Raw genomic sequence first — 21,916 nt, 5'->3', positions numbered from 1 at the left:
AGCAATCACCGTAGCCTATAGACGCCTGACATCCAGAGGTGTTCCATTAAAAACCTGTACACTCCTTTTTTGAACCCCGTACTGGACCTTCGGGAAAAACCTCGGAGCTTATTCCATAGCCGGAGCATCCCCGGGAGAAAATTTCTCTCAAACTGCCCAGTGTAGGTAATTTTTTTCTTCTCTGTAAAAAGTGACTCTAAATATAATTATCAGGGCCCGTACTTTTCATGCCGTTGACGCAAAAATGACGTAATTTAACATACAGGGAGTTACTACAAATTTAGATAACTTACTTATTGATGGGTATCATAATAAATACTTGTTACGTGAATAAAAGCTTGTTACGCTGTTAAAAACCAAAAATATGTATTATTTCATAAATTAATAATCTATTATTTATTTGTGTGACAATAAAATGAAAGTCAGTTAGACGTTTCTATACTGATTGTCAAGTATATGTATCAGTTACCTAAAGAGGTTGACAAATGATTAATTATTACGAAAATACTAATTGGAATCATACTCTATGTAGCGTGACGTCATTTTTCTGTCAACGGCATGAAATGTACGGGCTCTGATAATTGTTATAGAACAAGATATATTTTACTTACTTCGCAGGGCTCGCACAAGATTGATGAGTGGCACATAAAAGACATCTTGTGGTACGTGGGCCACGAGCCGAAAAGGAACCCCCAGTCGCGCTGGGCCATCACCTTCGTGCCGCGCAACAAGCAGAAAAGGTACCATACATTTTTAATTAGTTTCTGTGTGCTTTCTGGATTTGTAAGTGAAATTGGGCGAATCAACTTTTTTTTTATACTACGTCGGTGGCAATCAAGCATACGGCCCGCCTGATGGTAAGCAGTGTCCGTAGCCTATGTACGCCTGCATTTATTTACATGCGCGTTGCTGACCCTAAACCCGCCCCCCCTCGTTGATCTCAGGCAAAATTACTCACCGGCAGGAACACAACACTATGAGTAGGGTCTAGTGTTATTTGGCTGCTGTTTTCTGTGAGGTAGAGGTACTTCCCCAGTTGGGCTCTGCTCTAGACCTGGAGTGACATCCATTGGCTGTGCCCTACCACACAAAGCGAGATGACATTCGCAATGCCCATACCTCTCTTTTGGACGTAGTTTAAGGACGTACCCGGGTCCATTATTTGCATAGGCGAAATAATAACGTGCTAGTCTTGGAGGATTTAATAACTGGAGCCGTTAATAGCTTACCTGTCTGTCGAGAACCTCGGCCAATGGTCATATGTATTGTATGGACTGATGTATATCTGACATGGCTATTTGTACGTTACGTAAAACTTTTGTACAGAAAATTACATACAAGGCGTCTCCAGCTGTTAAAGTCAATCAGTCAGTGCTCACATAACCTAATAGAGCGTAGTTATCGCTCATTCGCGCATAGCTCGAAATGTTGACCTTTGACCTATGATCTATTAGATGGCGCCACTTTTTGATATTTAACACATATCTGTGAAAGAATAATGATCAAAGACAAAGCGTTTTAAAAGTTTTATGCATCTGTCGAAAGATGGCACTAAATTTACTGTGTCTATTAAATTTACGTTGACAATCCATCTGTATATTAAATTCTCTTTGCTAACACTAAATGTGTTAACAGGAGCAAGGATCGGCCGTGGTTCGGGTGCACCATAGCCGGCGCTGTCACCGAGGAACAACTCAAGTGGACCGCTGCGATGACGTTCGCCGAACACACAGACATACTGCCGTCTCCCCGTCTCGTGATCACGTAACACACACACACATGTCGGACATATTACTTGCCCTCAAAATCTGACTTCAAATATCCAGAAAGAGCCTTAATCGTATTATTTATAACCGGGTTTCAAAATTTGCTAGCTTAAAATTAACGCTGTCAAGGTAACGTCGGTCGTCAGGATAGGCTTCGGAACGCAGAACGTTATTTTCAAATGGACCCAAAATGCCCACGCTTGCCTACTAAGGGGGGTCTGCCAAGTAGGGCTCCCAGCGGATCCAAGGACTATGTGCATGAATTGTAATAGTGTCAGATCAAGGGGCCTAACCAAGTTGAAATCGTTTATAGTATACACTCCATAATTTATTTATTTTATTTATTTAAACTTTATTGCACAATACATGAAGAGTACAAATGGCGGACTTAATGCCAGAAGGCATTCTCTACCAGTCAACCATGAGCCAAACCGAAAGATCCTAATAGGTGCAGATTTATAGAAAACATCAATAGAAACCAGTCTAGTAAATAAAGCTAATAGGCCAAAACATATGTATCTTCGTAGCTTAACATATCTCATTATAATATACACAAATCATTAAAATATGTAATATTAGATGATAAAAATAAAAAGATAAATTTTAATATCGTTGAGTTTCTTTATGTAAAACAGAACTCAATTGCAATACAGTTACAGTCGCGTCCAATTGTGAAGGTATATTTACTTAAAAATATAAATCATCACCAATAGAAGCGATTACATTCCCTTTGCAGATTTAATCGAGAATCGTAAAAAATCGGTTCTAAATTGCATTATCACAACCCCATAATCACTTTTTGACATGTGTTAGCCTACCTTTCTCATTTGAAAAAGACTAGGGAGCGTGCATGAACTGTAGGAGGCAGCACAGGAGCCGTCAGATTTCTGGCGCGAGGCGTAAATGTGATGTTTATTGTTCCGATGTAGCCCACAAGATGGCAGAACCTACTATGCACAAGAAAACACGTGACGTGTAAATGTACATGTTTGTGGTTCCGATTCAGGCCACAAGATGGCAGACCCTCCAACGCGCACGGTCCCTATAGTTGTCCTTGGCGCTGTGGGCACTAGTAACGACTTTAGGGGTTCTTGGCGTCCAAAAGGTTAAATATTACCTATACATTTTAATTATTTGCTTATGAAATCTGCCATCCTACTTGGACTTGACTGATCACATTTCACACAAGTAGATTTAAAATTTAAATAAAGCATTTGAGTCCTCTAATGGCATATAAAATGAAAAAAAAAAGGCACGCGTCTAGAATTTCAACTTTAGCATTAAGCCATTAAGGTTCAAATTGTAATACATTTTCGGAAAATGTGACTTGTCTTCAAATGAATCATCACAGCTGGATCAATTGGAATATATTTGGATTTTTTAGGAAAACCTTGTATAGTGCGGCCTAAAAAAGGGTTAAATAATGCATGGATATGATCACGAAGCATTTTATCGCTTAGTCTTCCCGATATGTTTCAATTGGCGTTTGTCGATAAACGGTTGTCTTCTTGGCTAGGCCCGCAGAACAGATAATTATCACATTATCTAACATTTAAGATATAAGACATCAGATTTTGGCTATATTATAAGTGTTCTAAAGGTACAATTTTAGAATGTACGCCTTGGTGTGCCACTTAGGCTATCACCCGAAATAAAAGAAGCTTGCGCTTGCTTCCCTAGACTCTAGAGGGTTGCCAGTATTTTAAAACGAAGAAATCTTTTTGAAACAACATACCTAAAGTAGAATTCGACAGAAATGATAAATAATGTAAACGTATTTACCTTAATTTCTTCGCAATCTCGCACTTTTTCATGACAACCATCATTTTATCAACAGTGCACATACTTAATACTTTTATTTATATCAATTAGTAGTTAAAATATGTTGATTATTAATATTTCAATGAAAACGACCATCGTAAAACTTAGGTTATACGTCAAATGCTAACAAAATCTTTCATATTTGTTTACATAATTACAAATTACAATAGGGAGCGTGCATGAACTGTAGGAGGCAGCACAGGAGCTGTCAGATTTTTGGCGCGAGGTGTAAATGTGATGTTTATTGTTCTGATGTAGCCCACAAGATGGCAGAACCTACTATGCACAAGAAAACACGTGACGTGTAAATGTACATATTTATTGTTCCGATTCAGGCCACAAGATGGCAGACCCTTCAACGCGCACGGTCCCTATAGTTGTTAATTTTCTGTGACATATGTATTATATGAACCTCCAGGTATTTTTAGTAGTAAGTTTTATGTGCGTATTATGTACTTTTGACATATGTATTATATATGACGGTATGTATTCTAAATAAATAAATAAAAATAAAATAATTTGCCATTTCTATTGAATTCTACTTTAGGTATCGGTTTTGATTGATATATAAAAATAATCATTTTAATGTTCTCGAATATTTCGAAATTGGAAATATGCGTCAAAATACTACCATAACTCGAAAGTCTGAATCGGTGCTAACATGCCAGTTATCATGAGTATCAAAGAAATGATGACACTATTTGTTTTGACAGTAATATATTTTGTATTGTAGTTGATATACTGAATATTATTGTTATGTATACATATATACAATATTGAAATGTTATTCTTATGAATTACCTACCACACAGGTATAGGTATAATAGTTTAAGTAATTTAATAAATCTGAGACTTCTAAGTGGTTCTGATGCGAAAATAAATAAATAGACAATTATTGTGAAAATTGGTTATATTAAAAAATAAATCAAAGGTGAAAGCGGCACTTTTAAGTATTGATATGAAATACGAATTTGAAAAAAATATAGTATGCTTTAAAAAAATATTCATACTTTACACGTTGACTCAAAAACACGTATACGTACTAGGACTGAAGCTGATTTTCTGCAAGTATAACATTATTTACTTTAAGCAAAGATCTACTATATAATAGAATGAATTAAAATATATTCAAGTAAGTATAATAAGAGTACACTGTAGGGCTAAGATGGCCGATTCTTTATCTTGTGTCACCATGCCTGTCACGTTCTAACTAGTATGTAAGTGCGAAAGTGACGCATGACGTGACGTGTGTTCTTTTTTTTGTAGAGTAAAGCGATAAGCTACCAAATGCATGTGATGCACTACCAATGTCAAATAGAAAAATATATTTGTAAAATAGTTTTATATTTATATTACAGTGAGATGGGAAAGCTCGCTCCATAGAGAAATTATATAAACAGAGAGCGTTTAAATATACATGTTTAAATAATTATTTACACTTGGAGTATTTTCTACAAATTAATTACGATTACATGCCATATTTATATATTATTAATTATTAAATATGGCAGTTAAAAATGGAGTTCAAAAAATATAGTTTATATTTCATTTTAATTTTTGATTGACTTCAAAAGAAGAAATACAAAATTTCCTGTACTGAGATATTATTAAAAATACATTTATCTGTAGCTATATGAATTCCTAAATAAAAGTACGTATTAATCAAACATTTTTAATTGATTTTATAATGAACAGGTGCAGTCGCCATCAGATAAATCGGCGCGCCCAATGTGTTCACAAATATCTGAACACAGGCTTTATTATCAAGACGTTAAAGTGCATGTTCAGGTATTTTTGAGCAGGACCTTGGCAGCTCTGATACATCTGATGGCGAGTATACTAGAATAAAGATGATGGAACGAACGCCAAAAGATTTAATTTGTAACCTATGTCGTACCTTGCACTCGTTAGAGACCTCATACGATTGTCACAAGGTACGAAATGGGTCCCAAAGTAAATCTTTTGACTGTACCTTTAGCAATAAAATTAAAATTAGAACAGTGTCGGCGACTGGCTAAACGCCCCCACTCCCAAAAACTGCACGTCAATTTAATGATAAAAATGTCAATTTATTATATTGAACAGTGAAGTGTAAAAATATGGGTGTACACATCTTACCCAAAAATATGTCCCATAGCATCTTATTCCAGTGTAACAAGAGCGTAGTACAATATTTATGAGACGATTCTTTCGATACATATTTTTGCACTTGACTGAATATAAACAATAATAACATGTAAGTAATATTATCATTATAATATATCATGCATAATTATTATTAGCAATGACATATTAAGAAATGTGGAATTTTTATGATTTGTATCTAGTGTTTCTCTTTTATATCATATTTGATGGTTTTTCATAAAAGGTTGGAGTTGAATTTTGAATTAAAGATCGTAGTAAAATACATAATAAAAATGTAGAAATAATACAATCTCCATTAATGGGTGAACACATGTAATAAGGGCCTCGCTCTTATGTACTATAAATAAAAAATAAGTAAAAACTGTCACATGTTATGTATTTATAACTATTATTGTAAATAAAATTGTATTTCAACCATGTGTATTTTTTCACTGTACAGATTACCCAGTAGATGAAGCAACTACTCGTGGTCATCAGATCATCAAACATAGGCCTTTTTATGACCTAAAATTTAAAACAGGGGGACGAAAGTGATCCTTTCGGGCATTCTCGGTTCACTTCGGCTCAGCATTGCTACGAGCAATTATTAGGGTTGGCACAACTTGACGTCCCTATACGTGCACAAGATAATGACTTGAATTTTGACAACCCTAAATAGCCGAAAGGGATAGTACCATACATTAGAAAGGGACAGTATGATTCGTCCCTGAATCGCTGTCAGACTTAGATGTTGTAGGAAGTTTCCTTTAATTATAAAAATAATAATAATAATTCAGCTTATATACGTCCCTCCTGGGCACAGGCCTCCTCTCATGTGCGAGAGGGCTCGGGCTATAGTCCCCACGCTAGCCCAATGCGGATTGGGGACTTCACATACACCTTTGAATTTCTTCGCAGATGTATGCAGGTTTCCTCACGATGATTTCCTTCACCGAAAAGCTAGTCCTTTCATTATATGTTTTTTTTTTCTTTTTGCCATCAACCTCGAGATCATGAGAGCATTTATCTTATTAATTGGAAATTGAACTAATTATGACGTCATCTATGAATAATTCAATAAATAACGTCACAATTATACGAACGAACAAACAAATCAGTCAAAGACCGATTATCACTTTTAAGGCAGTTTACTGATACACTAATCGACTTATAATTAAACGAATAACGAATGTACTTAAAATTAATTCGAAATTATACTATTTTTTATTAGTATTGAATGCTAACCAAATTTTGGTGGGAAAAAAATCCCACCTTTTACCAGAGGTAACTACTGGGAAGAAAAAATCCCTGTTGTTACCAGTGGTTTAAGGTGGGAAAAAAATCCCAGTAGTTACCACTGGTACTGGTAACAACTTGGTGGTAACTAGTGGGAAAAACCCTCTATTGTCTATTGTTTATTGGCCTTTTTGATAAATTAACTTTCCTTGTCTCGACCAAAAGATACTATTGTTTTATATGTAGGTCTCGCCATTACACAAGAGGCGAACGGAGTGATTGATGAACAGGTGGAATTACATACATAGGTCATCGTACGTCTGCTCTTTGTATCCTTGTATTTTAAAACGTAATGTAAGGTTTTTTTGTATCATACGAATTCATTCAATCATTTTATTTATATCACGGTGTTTTGTATGAATTTCAAACTTGCATATCTGTAAATAATTACAGATATGCAAGTTGCGGAAGTCTCAATAAAGTTGGGAAAGTCGTAAAGTTTCAGGAGAATTTTACAGAAAATAGAGGAAACTTACATTTTGGAAATGGAAAATTCCGATTGTCATACAAAAATATGAAAGTTTCTGAAATCTTTCCACGTGGAAATTTTGCCGATGGCACAACAACCTGCGTAGTCAACATGCCAATCGTAAACGTTTCGTAGCGTAGTCGCGTTAACGATTGGCACGTTGGCTACCGCACCCTACCCGCGTAGTCAACACGTCAATCGTTAACCCCCCGTAGCAAGCGAAACGCAAGCGTCACAGTCGCACTAATATGGAAGAGAGAGATGACTACGCTACGTTATGGAGCATTAACGATTGGCACCTTGGCTAAGAAGTATGCACCCAGTAGACGTAATAATTAACGTCTAATCTAAATATGCATAATTGTATTCGGATAAAAGGAGTTATAATTGTATTTAGTGATTGGAATGAACATGGGTAAATTGACTTCCTAGATAATAAAATCACTTAGAATAGTTTTAAAACAGTTTATTCGAGCGCTTAAGCCTTTCGTTTCCTAAATAGGGATAGGTTATAGGCGTTCCAAAATGAAAGCGCTTATCTATCTTGTGACAAATTGTGCAAGTTGTCTTTAGCTGCACGTAGACCACGAAAGACCTAGGCAAACGAGGAATGTGCACGTAATAACGAGCTCCCGCTCGCCGCAAGAGAGAGACAAGCTCATGTTTTTCAACGAGAGATAGAATGCGAAAATTAACCAAAAATAATAGATTTCTTAAGTACATAAATAAATATGGAAGTATTTTTTGTGCTCCTTATGTACGAGTATAACCTATCTATGTTATATAATACCATTGCTTTAGGTATCCAGAATTGGATTACGGTCAATTTCAAGAATACAAAATTAAATGTTTGACTGAACACTTATAGTAAACACCCCATAATGGAAAAGGCGCCAGTAATGGGATGGTATGGACAAAAGGAACCCTTATGGTGCGACTCTGTCTCTGTCGGTCCGTTCGACTTTCACATTGCAAAATATCTCGAGAAGTACTTAAGCTATCGATTTGTGGAATAGTAATGAACAACGCTAACCCAGACATATTGGAAGTGTAATGTTTTTATTTTTTTTATTTTAATTATGGAAAGTCAAGCGGGGTATCATTTGAAAGAGATCAAATTGAACATTACAAAACTTTTTTATTTAATTTTTAAAAATTACCTAAAAAATTTACTTATGAAGGATCATGTGAAAAACATACCATTGGCCCTCCCCCCCCCCCCCCCCCCCCCCTCCTTATAACATTATCATAACGATTACAGGAAAAATAAAATCAGACCTCTATCTTGATAACTTTTTCTTTAATTAACAAAAAACATTTTTTAATTTAATTTGCAAGTTAATCCCGTTCGCGGGTGTTTATTATAGTTGAAATTCCTTTGAAATTACACTACAGACACCTTCTTTGAAATAAGACAAGAATTATTGAAATCGGTTCACATGATAAAGAATTATCCCTGAAAAACCAACATACATACAATTCGCACAAATTAGTTAGCCAATTTGCCCATTAATGCCGCTGTACACAATTATGCTAATAGTATACTTCTGGTCAAGATATTTCGTAGTTACATGAGAAAATTGAAAGTTTGCACGGAACCCTCGGTGCGCGAGGTAAACGAACTCGCACTTGACGGTTTTTTTAAGTGCCATACTATTAGTAATCTCTCTTGTTTTCGCCTCACCGCCGGCAAGACGTTTAAAAGAATTTCGCCCTTAAGGTTCGACAATTATTAATATCCAAGGTAGCTATTACCAGAATCGGAAAATAGATAACGAAGAACTAACTGGTTAGCCAAACAAACCCATTTGTCGTTTAACTTTGCAACTGATGTTTGCTTCACGACAGTCGTTTGGGTGATTCTTACTTCTGTTTTTAACCACAGAATAAATAATAGTACTACCGTAAAGAATTCAGGGACGAATTATGCTGTCCCATTCTAATGTATGGCACTATCCCTTTCGACCATAAGGACGTGCTCGTATAGGGACGTCAAGTTGTGCCAACCCTAATAATTGCTCGTAGCAATGGTGTAGACCTAGTACATGATTGGCGCGAGACTATCTCGCGGCGAGATAGACTACCCGTCTTTTCCTAATCATGTAAATTAAAGAAGGACGGATAGTCGCGCCAATCATGTGCTAGCCCGGCTGAACCGAACGGAGCCCAGAAAAGCCGTAAGGAGTGCCCCGACGCAAAAAGAGTGGTGCCGTACGTTTGACGCCAATATCTGTCTGTGGCTAGGTCAAACTCAAAACTATATTCCCGTCTTTCCTGTAGACATACTACCCAAAAGTTAATGACTTTACAGTTTAATTTCCTTATTTAAACCTTATCTACATGAAAAGGTACTCCTGCCCGTGGAGCCAACGTGCATCGTTCACGCTCCGTGGCGAACGAAACGCAACCGTCACAGTCGCACTAATATGGAAGAGTGATAGAGAGAGATGACTACGCTACGCTACGGAGCGTTAACGACTGTAACGTTGGCTACGCGGTCTGTTATTTGGATAATTATGATAAAATCATTACCTACATGCTAACAAGATATTAACTACTGTCCACTGAAGAGAAAACGTGTGTGTTCATCAAAACTGTAGAGATTTCTCTCCTTTGGATAATAGTTAACGGCTTGTTCGATACTATATCTGTTTTACCTGATCGGTCAGATTTTGCAATTAAATAACTGTTAATTAACATCACTCTAGTATCTAGGAGGATATATTATTATAATTGGGTAGTAACGTCGCTACCAGATATATCGGAGTGGCCAAAGTGTTCACAAATATCTGAACAAGCACTTTAACGCCTTGACAATACAGGCGTGTTCCGGTATTTGTGAGCGCCTTGGTCGCTCCGATATATCTGATGGCGACTGTACCTGTATACAGTGACGTGGCGAGAATTAATCTAGCCGTGGGCGAACTCTACGATACCCTTTTCTTTCAATATGTATTCTTAAGGTAATTAAAAAGGTTTGACTCCCGCGGGGGGCCTTTAAGCCCGGGGCCGTGGGCAAGGGGCCCTTTCACTCACGCCTAGCTAGCCACTAACTGTATAGATTGGTAAATCAAATTGTGATTTAAGTTCTGGGATATACCTAAAACAAAATAAAAATTAAAAACGGACCAAGATCATATCGGACCATGTAGAGGGTTCCGTAGTTACCCTTCTATGTTTTTTGTACGTCTTTTTACTAACGCAGTGGCTTACGTGAGCGAATAACTCGCGATGCGACGCGGCGCGGCGGCCCAACGGCATCAGGGGTATGACAACTTTAGTTCCGCTACTATTGTATTAGCGCTAGCATCGCACCCTATATTACATAATCTGTGGTCTTTAACTGTCAATTATCTGTCAACAGTGTCAAGTGAAAAAATTTCAATTTGACAATTCTCACTTTTAGTTGTTTTGTAAACTTTGAGTCGAGCGTCGGTTATCTTGCGTTCTCCTCCCGTCTTGGTTGAGTTGAGTACCCTGAGAAGCCACCCTCCTCTGGTTTGCAATACAATTCTTGTGTCCTCCTCCCATCTTGGTTGAGTTGAGTACCTTGTGGCTGCCGAATATGGCACCATTAAAGTGTTGTGTTCTCGATTGTGAATCAACAAGTGACACACACAGACTATTTTGCATGCTGATAAACGATCATTTGCGAAATTTGTGGATGTCGTTTCTAGTTCCAGTTAACCCACATTTACTGGGACTGACAAAGGGTCAGCTAATGACTAAACGTGTTTGTCAGAAACATTTCGACGAAACTCAGTTTAGCCCAGGGTCAAGAATTCGCTATTCTTACCCTTGCCTTTTCACAGAAAAGGAATTTTTTCACGGTGTCCCTCTCTCGTCTGAAGGTAAGTTTTTATTTAAATTATTAGTGTGTAAAATTTTTCTTACTCTGTCATGGTGTTTTTGCTAAATATATTATTATGTTTTTGTACCTAGCAATATATTTAAATTAATGAATAATCTATATTAAATATTATGCTCATGGTATTTTTACTAAAAATAATATTACACTGCTGAACGATTTTCATGCGGTTTTCACCTGTCAATAGACTGATTCTTGAGGAAGATTAAGTAGTGTAACCCGTGCGAAGCCGGGTTCGCTAGTACCTGCAAGACTTTGTCCTATGGATACTTCAGCAGAACATTTCAAATAAAATTCTGACGGTGGCATTATTTATTTCACATATTTCTAATATAGTTAAGAAGCCGTCTTTTTGTTGATTTAGTTACTTAGTAATTGAATTAAAACAGTGGGGCATATTACGCAAAACTACGCAGGGGCGATGCCGGCAATGAGCATTTTTTGCATAATAAAAGTATAGTTGTATTAAACATCGTTTTTGTTACCATCATTGTACATACCAATTTTTTCTTTCAGACAAACGAGTCAATAATCCACAAGAGACTATGGAGACGACAGCTGCAGTCGTTTTATTTTTCGATGAGTTATTTGACTGTGTCAATGGATCACCAGGTCAAGGAAAAGGCAAACTTAGATGTGCTGTTAAAGAAACATCAAACCATAAGGATTTTTGGCAAAATGCGCTAAGAACATTGCAAAGTATGACATTTTTAGACCGCAATAGCAAACAGGCCAAACGTAATGGCCAGCCAAGACATGTACGCGTTCCATGCTTGGAAGGGTGGATAACCACATTAAAAAGTTTCCTGGGCTTATCAAAAATATTATTTTCTAAATACAAAGTGAAATATTTTTACCCTCGTTTTGTCAATCAGGATCCCATCGAAAACTTCTTTGGTCGTATAAGAGCAATTAATTACAGAAATGTGAATCCCGACGTAAACACTTTTATATATTCTTTTAAATCCATAGTCCTCTCTAATATATTGGCCCCACAGTCAACATCCATGAACTGTGAAGACGATGACGGAGAAACCCTAATTAATGTAAGTAATCTGTTCTTCACTACATCATCTGAGGATGAGAAAGAAAAAATTTTAAAAATGCATACTTTGCATGTTACTGCTTATAAAAAATACAAAGCGCACCGTTTAAGACAAAAAGCTACTAAAGATTAAAAATAAATATAATTTAAATACATTCTCTAGTTTTTTTTTGTTATCCTTTTTGAAAGTACATATTTCCTGAAGGAGGGTCCTGTCATTCATCGTATTTTTTATCGTAGTCACAACACTAAAGAATATCGATATCGATAATTTTAATTCTTGAAATCCCTAGTCTTTACTGTCAAATAAGTGCCACAGATTATAAAAGTTTACAGCGCCACAACTATAGTAAAGGGAACTAACACAAGGCCACTGTCCCATCTGTAGCTAGCTACATATTATTAATCTGTGAACGGCATTCGCGTTCAGAACGAGATCGCCCACGTAGAACACTTCCATAGGTTTCAAAGGATTGAATTCACCCGCGCCGTGCTGCTTGGCGTTCGCGAGTTATTCGCTCACGTAAGCCGACACCTAAGAGGGGAAGTTAACCGATCATGTTCGTATAATTTTCATTGAAAGTAGGTATTTATAAAGCTTATCTTTCACGATTTTATTTTATTTTTTGGACTCATCGTGGTGGAAATTGGAAATGGTATTTGGAAACTCTTATTCGTTTTATAAGGTCTATCCAGCGACGCCCCACTGCCACACCATAGGATTAAAACTAAAAAAAAAGAAACTGTTGGAGGGTACCCTAAAAATATTTTTATTTTGTAGTTTTTATTTGACCGTTGAGCAAATCCGCGGACGGACAGACAGACGGGCATGGTGAAACTATAAGGGTTCTTAAGTTGATTATGGAACCCTAAAAAGAGCTTACACACATCGGCTAGGCATCGTTTTCACCTGATTCCGACGTCACCGGGGGAAAAAGAAATCCTTTATCTTAGGGAGACTCTTACAGATGCATAGATTAATATTTACTAATTGAGGGGTAATCAATCATCCACGGCACATTACTGTGACTCTGATACGGACCGATTAGCATAACTAATCATTGTCGCGTGCGAATTCAAGTTTGGAGTCGCGCGCGACAATGTAAGCCTTGCTAAGCGGTCTGGTGTAGTTTTTTTGAGTCATCAGGCCATATTTGGACTCGTATCGTATGGAACAAAGGAAGAATTTCTTCTCTAGATAAGAATAGAAAACAACGTTTCAATCAAGATGTTTCAGTACGAGTAGATGCTTTAATCTGGAGTAGGTCTAGGTACACATTATTGACTAACATTGTCAAGGACTGCATGTTTACTCAAACCTAAATCAATATTTACTTGCTTATTTCATAAATAAAGATTAGGTTAGCGAATACATAGGGCGCTCGGAGTCACCCGGCAGCCGGTCCGGGCCGTGCCAGGCGCCCGGCGCAGCACGCGACCACAGCCCCAGCATTACTCCCAACATTAATAAACTGCTCTAATTTACCTTTACTTTCTCCTTCTTTTAATAAACCTTTAAAAATGTCCCAGTCTTATGTACCAGTTGTTTTTTGCCTCCGTCTGACATCGGCTGACATTTTTTCGTCGTAGTTTTTTTTTTTGTTAATTAGTGGATAATGGTTTCGAGATCTAGATAGGGACTGTAAATTGGGACAGTTTAAAGTTTTAAACGATGGCTGACACGGAGGCTAAGTCTAGCCAGATTACTGAGGAGGAGATAGCGAGGGTGAGTACTTAAGAGGGGAAATGTGTAGGTATGCGGTGTTGCCGTGTGGGCGGGCTCTTTACGACACGATGATCTATCATACCGCTTATTATATGGCTTTTGGCGCGTGTTGGACGAGACGCGACTGCTGTTAATAATACATGCATAAATATGTATATACGAATGCCTTGTTACGTGTCTGGTTCTATTTTCGGATATTCTTGTTGTTATCTTTGGAGGAAATCTGCTTATATTTTAAGGGCCCTTAATACTTTATAGCTTTAAACGAAAATTGGTGTGTAATTTAGGAGTTGTACAGTGGCACAAATACACCTTTAATGTTGTGTTCATGCGTTAGTAGATGGATATGAATATTGTAATAATTCACTATGTAAGTAAGTATTAAATAATTTGCAGTAGGATACTCCAGATAGGTAAAGGCACCTATTACCGTGGTAGTTAAGGAACTTTTCAAAAGAGATCCAAAAATTAAGGGTATCAATGCTGTCTAACAGCCAGGAATTTTTTTTTTCATCAGAGCATTTAATGAACTTTCCGTTTCACACGTTTTTGGATTCATTTTGGGTTATTATATGTATTAAAATATTTTTTGAAGCCAAAATGACCAAATCTTCTATTACCGTGGCAAGGGACAGACTGTGATTCTATTATCGCGAATTGAGCTTTCATTACCGAGGGTACAATTGGCATGATTTTTCTGCACTCGTTAATAGAAACCAAACTCAAAATTCGAAACCTAATACCGAGGGTTAAAACAATAATAACGACGTGGGTTCTGTATATTATTTTTGTGTCATTAAGTTTAATAATGACACAAAAATAAAAAATAAAACTATAGGAGTATGTTTAAAAATAAGAGATATATTCGAAGTGATTATAATTACACTTTGGCACAATCAAATACTATTAAATAGTTAACTTACCAAGTACCCACGAGTACCTGTATAACAAGTTATAAGTTGAATGTTTTACATGTAAAACAACAAAAATTATTGTCAGTAAAGTTTTACTAAGGACGTATATGACAAATAAGCCTGCCTGTTATTAATTAAAGTAATTTTAAAATGCTATAAAGATTGACAAGAATTTGTCTTACTGACATAATTAGCTGCACAAAAAAAACAAGTAAGTAACATTTTCTCATAAGGCACAGCGTAAATTATAGTCGACATTTTATAAGCTGGACGTTTACCACCTGTAGGGCTAAGATGGTAGGCTCTTTATCATTTGTCACCATGGCTGTCACGTTCTAACAAGTATGTAAGTGCGAAAGTGACGGGCATAGTGACAAATGATAAAAATCGAACCATGTTGCCCCCGCTGAGTGAAAGTTTACCACAGTGAAATGGTAAACGTCCACCTTATAAAATTTTGACTATATATGTATATACATGAAATTTTTTAATTCTAATATTTTTGATAAGGTAATTAAGTTAAATAAAGTCTCTCACATATTATGTGTTATACTTTACCCGTTTATAATTAACAAATCACAGTACTTTTCTTATTGCTGATTCTTATAGCTAAAAAAAGATCATGTCTGAGATTTTGGACTACTGTATAAATAAAATTATATAAAAAAATTTTTTTATCGGAATTGTCCGGCAGTTGGGTACCCTTCCTTGTCAGAGTAATAACTGAATCAGAAAACAAAAGAATTTAAATCTGATAATGATAACTGAAGTCTAAATTTTATCAACGAAATCTGCACTTGCGGTACCCTAAATGCGATATTTCAATACAATACCAAATAGTAACTCGGTAATAGATAACTCTTTAAGAGCCTATTACCGACCCATTCGATATTTCTCTGGGTCGGTAATAGATTTCTATACATTCTATTACCGAGGGTAATCTGATCATACCATCGGTAATAGGCTTAATTTGGAGTTTAATTAAACCTAATTCCGACCCATAAAAAGAATAAAACACAGATGGTTTTTCAAATCAAATCAAACACGTATATTACAAGCTTCTTGTAAAGACAAAATCACATAACTGGCAAGTAAATTTTAGGTTTTAACTCAAAATAAAAAAAAGTTGACAGATTAAGGGTTCCCATAGAACCAAGGAAATCGGTGCTGAAGTTTTTGTTAAAAATTAAGGGTTAGTTGAATACTTTCCATACCACGGAAATAGCTCTTTAATAGCGTGAATAGATCAAGATTGGAATAAATAAAAGAAATTATAAAAATGATAATTTGTAGCAAAACTAAAGAGTAAATAACAAAACTACCTCTTTTTCTATTACCGTGGCATACCACGGAATTACTTACCACAGAAGTAATTGGCGTCTATCACCGCTGCATTTTATTTTCAATTTTAAACGTATTTCCCGGTCAAAAACTAAGTTAAAAGTAATTCAATATCGTGTAGAAAACAATAAACAACCTCTTAAAAGGCATTGCACTAGTTTATTTGCCATAACTATTACGTAAAACACTAAGTAAGATTGGAGTGCACTTACCTGTAGTGTCACGCGTCTGTATGGAACAACCGGTTCTTGCGCCGCCGTCGCACAAACTGACGAATCGCGAGTTTTTTGTTACACTCACACAAATGCACACTAATGGGCACGATAGACCAATGAATGAGCTTGTTTTGTGTATGCTTTATTTCTTAGGGAATAGATCTGTTTGCTTGCAAAATGCGTATTTGTAAACACCGCGGTGTTAGACGTCGATTTTGATACCCGCGTTAATAGCCGCCGTTACCCTATGTATACTATATAAATAAGATAATCAAAGTAGATTCCACTATAATCACACAACATCGTCCTAGATGTAATTTTAGGTATATAGCACGACAATTAGGTACTGCAATATTTTACGTGGGTAAGGTTGAAATAATTACGAATACATAAATAGGTCTCACATTAACGACATTAAGTAGGTAATTCAGTTCAAGTAGGTATCAGATCAGACGGTATACTTAATAAATTGTTTTGAGTGATCCATCTAAAACACTTTCGGCGGATTACATTAATTAACGTATAATGGAAATAAGGGGAAATAAGAATTTAAGTATCATGAATTAGTAATTACTGTGCCGCCCGTGACACATAATGTTTTTCATCAAATCATATGTTTTTCTTAATATGTTTTACAGTACATATGGGGCTACTTTATAGCACTAGTGCGAGAAGTAGCATATTATGTTACTGTGTCGAACATTTAAAGGGCCATATGTACTGTAAAACGTTGTACGATACATGTGCGAATAGGTAATTCGCAACTCGTGTCGATTTAAAACACTCCCTTCGGTCGTGTTTTAATTTATCGCCACTCGTTTCGAATTTCCTATTTTTCGCACTTGTATCGTAATGTACTATTTTACTAGGGTCCGACTGAAAACCAGGGCTTATTTCGGTTACGGTATAACGGTATAAAATTACGATACCGATACATTATACTGGTTAAGCCGTGCGGCTCCGATATAAAAGTATCGCTACCGTTTTAAAATAACGTTACCGGTATTTTTTCTGGTATATACCTTAACCGTTATTATAGCCAAACTGATAGTATTAATAAAAATCAATCCAATAGGAACCGAGTTGGCGCAAAGCTTGGCAACGACGCCTAAGCTGATAGGGTACCTTTATGAAAGCTGTTAAAATACCCGAAAAAATAACGGTACCGTAATTTACCGGTAGCGAAATAAATTTATTCGGCTACCCAAATGGTTCGGATTAAACCGGTATGACATCATACCGTTATATAAAGGTATTGTTATTTTTCGGTTAAGCAACCCCTGCTGAAAACCAGCGTTGCAGTACATTTACTGCAACATGCTAAGTCGAGTCCTTTTTTAACATCACGCTGTTTATATATCTGTCACTTAATATATAAATTGTTTTAGTAGTTTCAATATTTTATTTTCAAATCAATGCGATATTTGTGATGTTAAATAAAACTTTTCTAAGTCTATGTCTACTTTTGAGGAAAAAGGGGAAAAAATAAAACTTCTGCCTAATTTTGGACGTAGATTACAAATTATATCGAAATTTAAGATTTACGGACCGCATCGCCTAGCAAGTGCAGCAGCAGCAGGTAACATAAAAAATGCGGTTGTAATAAAAGACCACCTTACCTTGCAGGCGTAAATAATATGATACAAGTCCAGAAAATAAGAAATTCGCAACGACTGGTGATAAATTACAAGACGACCGAAAGGAGTGTTTTAAATCGACACGAGTTGCGAAATTCCTATTCGCACGTGTATCGTACAACGTTTTACAGTACATATGGCTCTTTAAAGTTTCGACATATGCACGGAAAGTGCTTATTCCCGCACGGGTGCGGGAAAGTAGCACCATATGTACTGTAATATTATGGCTTCAATGAATGAGCTGCATGAACACTGTTAAGGGCCGACCGTGGGGACAGCAATCTAGGGTTTGAGATGAAAATCTCACCATATTAAGTGTATCAGTGTAGTGTTTAAACCATAGGTACTATAATTAAATGCCTAAAATAAATATTCATCTTTAAAAAACAAAGCCAAGCGGTGAAAAACCGTTCTCGTGTGTTTGTACTTATATATGTATATATATTATTTCGCATCCAGAGAGGAAAAACAACAATACTTAGTTGGTTGACAAGGGGGCAAAGTTGTTGTTTAACCGCTCGTGCTAATATTAATACCCGAACAAGCGAAAGATTCCAAAATTGAACCACAAACATGCCACAAACCGCGAGTGGTTCGAGAAGTGGAATCTAGAGCGCTGCGAGGGTTTCCAGGTACGAGGGTTAAACAAACTTTGCCTTCGAGTGAAACACAAAAAATATTTCACCACACCAACGCGAGGAAAATACAAATTAAGAGATGCCAAACAAAATCAAATCCAAATGAATGAAAAATGTATCATTCAAAATAAATAATAAATATTATAGGACATTATTACACAAATTGACTGTGTCCCACAGTAAGATCAATAAGGCTTGTATTAAGGGTACTTAGAGAACGATAAATATAATATTATAAATATTTATAAATACTTAAATACATAGAAAATACCCATGACTCAGAAACAAATATTCGTGCTCATCGCACAAAAAAATGCCCTTAACCAGGATTTAAACCCGGGACCATCGGCTTCACAGATCTACTAGGCCAGACAGGTTGTCGTTTGCAAAATCATCATTTAAAAGTCAATTCTACCAGCTAACATAAGGAAACACCTCAAAATTAACATCTGATTACTTTGCCCCACATGTGGATAAAATGCAACTTTTTCATTTGTTTTTGAAACAACAAGAGGGCTTTCACCAGTTATAGTAAACGCCCCTATATTGGAACAGGCACCAGTAATGGGATGGTATAACAAATCCTGTAAAACTAGTATTTACCATCAGTTTTTAATTGCTGGCAACATTTTACCATAAACAAGAGCCAAAGGGCTGCTTAAGTTTAAGTTTTCATTAATATTTGTTAGTTTGAAAATTAATGGCGCCATACATCCCATGACTGGAGCAAAAAACCATAGTTTTAATTGGTTAATAGTATTGAAATCAATTGCAGTAGCTTTCATTAAATACATAGAAAACATAAAGGACGAATGGGACATTCAACTTTCGCATAAAGTGGTAGACATTTTACAGATGTTGGTGAAATATCAAAAATACTCCAAATTTTCTCCATCTTTCTTCCTTAATTGGTGCCGTTAGCATAGTGTGGTGAAAATGCATATATATATAATTCATACTATTGTTCAATTCCATGTTAGGTCAAAGATCCCGATATCGATACGAATCAAAGGATAACGACAAGTCTCGCACTTGGGAGGATGTTTCACACCCACACTCTCCCAGTCACTGACCGTCTGTCCTGCTGTTGACAAGGAAAACTATGATAATCATAGATAAACTATTATTTTAGTGTCTTGACCGGTCAAATCAGTCGTCTCGATGAAAAATGATTAGCTGTAACAAAATAAATTTAAAGTTATTGTGGTTAACTATGGTGTGGTTGAACTGTGGATGTGTTCGATCGGTTTGTGTTAAGTGAGTAAAAATTTAATGTCTAAAAATACTAAAATAGTCGACAGTCTTTGAGGTGGTTGGAAAGTAGTTATTAACTCTTCACCAATCACCTTGGTTGTCTTCCTATATCATCTTTGGCGGTGTTTTAGAAGAACTTAAAATATGGGTAAGTAAAGTTAATGACTAGTTGATAAAATAATGTTCTTTTAGCAAATGTACTGTTCGATATTTCAGTAGTTATGTGTGCTGATATGCACAAGGATTTTTTTCAGAATTGAGCAATTTTCTACATAGAAAACTTCGGGAAATAAATTTTCCATTTTCTAATAGTTATTTGTTGTAAAATTTTAGCTAGGCGTTGGCACAACGCTAGGCGATAGACGAGATGGATCAAGCTTACTCTGCATGGAATTTGCAATAAATATGAAGTTTATAATTTATTTATTTATTTAATCTTTATTGCACAAAATAAAAACAATCTTATAGTACAAAAGGCGGACTTAATGCCACGAGGCATTCTCTACCAGTCAACCTTAAGGCTAAGCAGAGAGATTGTGAGCGGTGCTATAATTACAATAGCAAAACAAATCAAACAAAAATACATATAATAACATATACATACAAATATAATACACACATACAAAAAATAAATCTATTTATTGACAATAACAATATACATAATGGATATATACAGATGAATACTATAACTAGCTTATATCTAAAATAGGCCCTTGAGGCATTGTACCAAGGATGCTGGCGGCATTTCCTCGTTGTATCGCAATACTGATACGTTGTGCGAGGAAGCCGCCAGCTCTTCGGTCACCAGTTACGTCAACCAGACGTTTCGCGATTTCTCCAAAAAACTTGTGCGCGCTGGGACCCCATGGACCTAGAGTTTCAACGCCAAAAGGTACAAAATGGTACTCTTTACCGAGGCTCTTATATTTATTACGTTTCAAAATTTCGGCGCTTTCCGCCGCTGCGCCCGCTTTTACATTAGTCCGTTGGAGGTGGGACGGTGCCAGTGTGTCTACGCAGGTAGCATCCCACACTAACATCCGTCCCAAGCTCCAAGGAACCAAGGACACCCCATCAGGCCTCTTGCCATCATCCCTGATAATGCCAGTTGGCTCAAGAAGAGCAGGCACATTGATGGTGGCAAGAGATCGACGGATTATGTCATTAAGCGACGCATGTCTTGAAAAACGACCTGCACTTTTTTGACAAGATAATCCGTGGTGTCCCAGTCGGTCCACGTCCGTGCCACAAGAGCATATATGTGGCGTACATACCGAAACCCCGAGTCGCAAACCAGTCGCCAGTCTTAGGGAGGTCGGATCCAAGAAAGTACCAGTATTAGGTGAAGGATGGGCATGTAGCCAGTAGCCGGCTTCCCGGGCTCCGACCGCCAAAAGTCTCGCGTGATCTGGACCCGTACAGTTGTTTAGAAGAGTATTGTAAGTTAAATCACAGTAAATATTATCCCAGCTCCTTTGTGATTTTGGGTTGTCTGGAAATTGTTTGCCCGGGCAAGCAATTTTAAAAGCATTTTTAGCATCCTCAAAGCCCGTAATCTCATAGTTTGTGGGCAAAGCCCTTAAGATATTTCCTATGAGACCAGACGTGCTATTAATGGATGCCAAAAAGGCTGGGGAAGCCACACTGGAAATTTTGCGAATTCCTAAACCTCCGAACCGAATAGGGAGGGACGCTTGAGACCAGGAAGGCTCACTCAGCTGAATGTTTAGAATCATCTCTATACTAATTTTGATCAAATCGTCTATAGGCGACAATAAATTTTGATGTTTCCAAAAAGGACA

At 36.6% G+C, this 21,916-nt stretch overlaps 2 protein-coding genes across 2 annotated transcripts in view; both read left to right on the top strand.

The window, feature by feature from the left end:
- Positions 1-6,149, top strand: part of LOC133520384 (arf-GAP with Rho-GAP domain, ANK repeat and PH domain-containing protein 2) — a 38,251-nt gene extending 32,102 nt beyond the window's left edge. The window contains exons 11-12 of the mRNA XM_061854807.1: positions 619-740; positions 1,636-6,149. Of these exons, the coding sequence (XP_061710791.1) occupies positions 619-740; positions 1,636-1,768 (255 nt within the window). The 3' untranslated portion in view covers positions 1,769-6,149. The remainder of the gene's footprint in view (positions 1-618; positions 741-1,635) is intronic.
- A 4,594-nt stretch (positions 6,150-10,743) lies between these two features.
- On the top strand, positions 10,744-12,798 carry LOC133519780 (uncharacterized). Its single transcript, XM_061853912.1, has 2 exons — positions 10,744-11,327; positions 11,861-12,798. The coding sequence occupies exons 1-2, from the start codon at positions 11,042-11,044 to the stop codon at positions 12,520-12,522; spliced, it is 948 nt and encodes a 315-aa protein (XP_061709896.1). The 5' UTR covers positions 10,744-11,041; the 3' UTR covers positions 12,523-12,798.
- Positions 12,799-21,916: the final 9,118 nt, after the last annotated feature.

Source organism: Cydia pomonella, chromosome 1, assembly GCF_033807575.1.
Source record: "Cydia pomonella isolate Wapato2018A chromosome 1, ilCydPomo1, whole genome shotgun sequence".
Classification (NCBI taxonomy): Eukaryota; Metazoa; Arthropoda; class Insecta; order Lepidoptera; family Tortricidae; genus Cydia; species Cydia pomonella.
The sequence above is the reverse complement of the archived record's forward strand: the minus strand, read 5'-3'. Positions and strand labels throughout refer to the sequence as shown.

What these genes read in the sequence shown, in the direction of transcription:
- LOC133519780 (XM_061853912.1), top strand. Translation starts at nt 11,042, where the DNA reads ATGGCACCATTAAAGTGTTGTGTTCTCGATTGTGAATCAACAAGTGAC. An exon ending in TGTCCCTCTCTCGTCTGAAG is followed by an intron (nt 11,328 to 11,860) that starts GTAAGTTTTTAT and finishes TTTTTCTTTCAG; the next exon opens with ACAAACGAGTCAATAATCCA.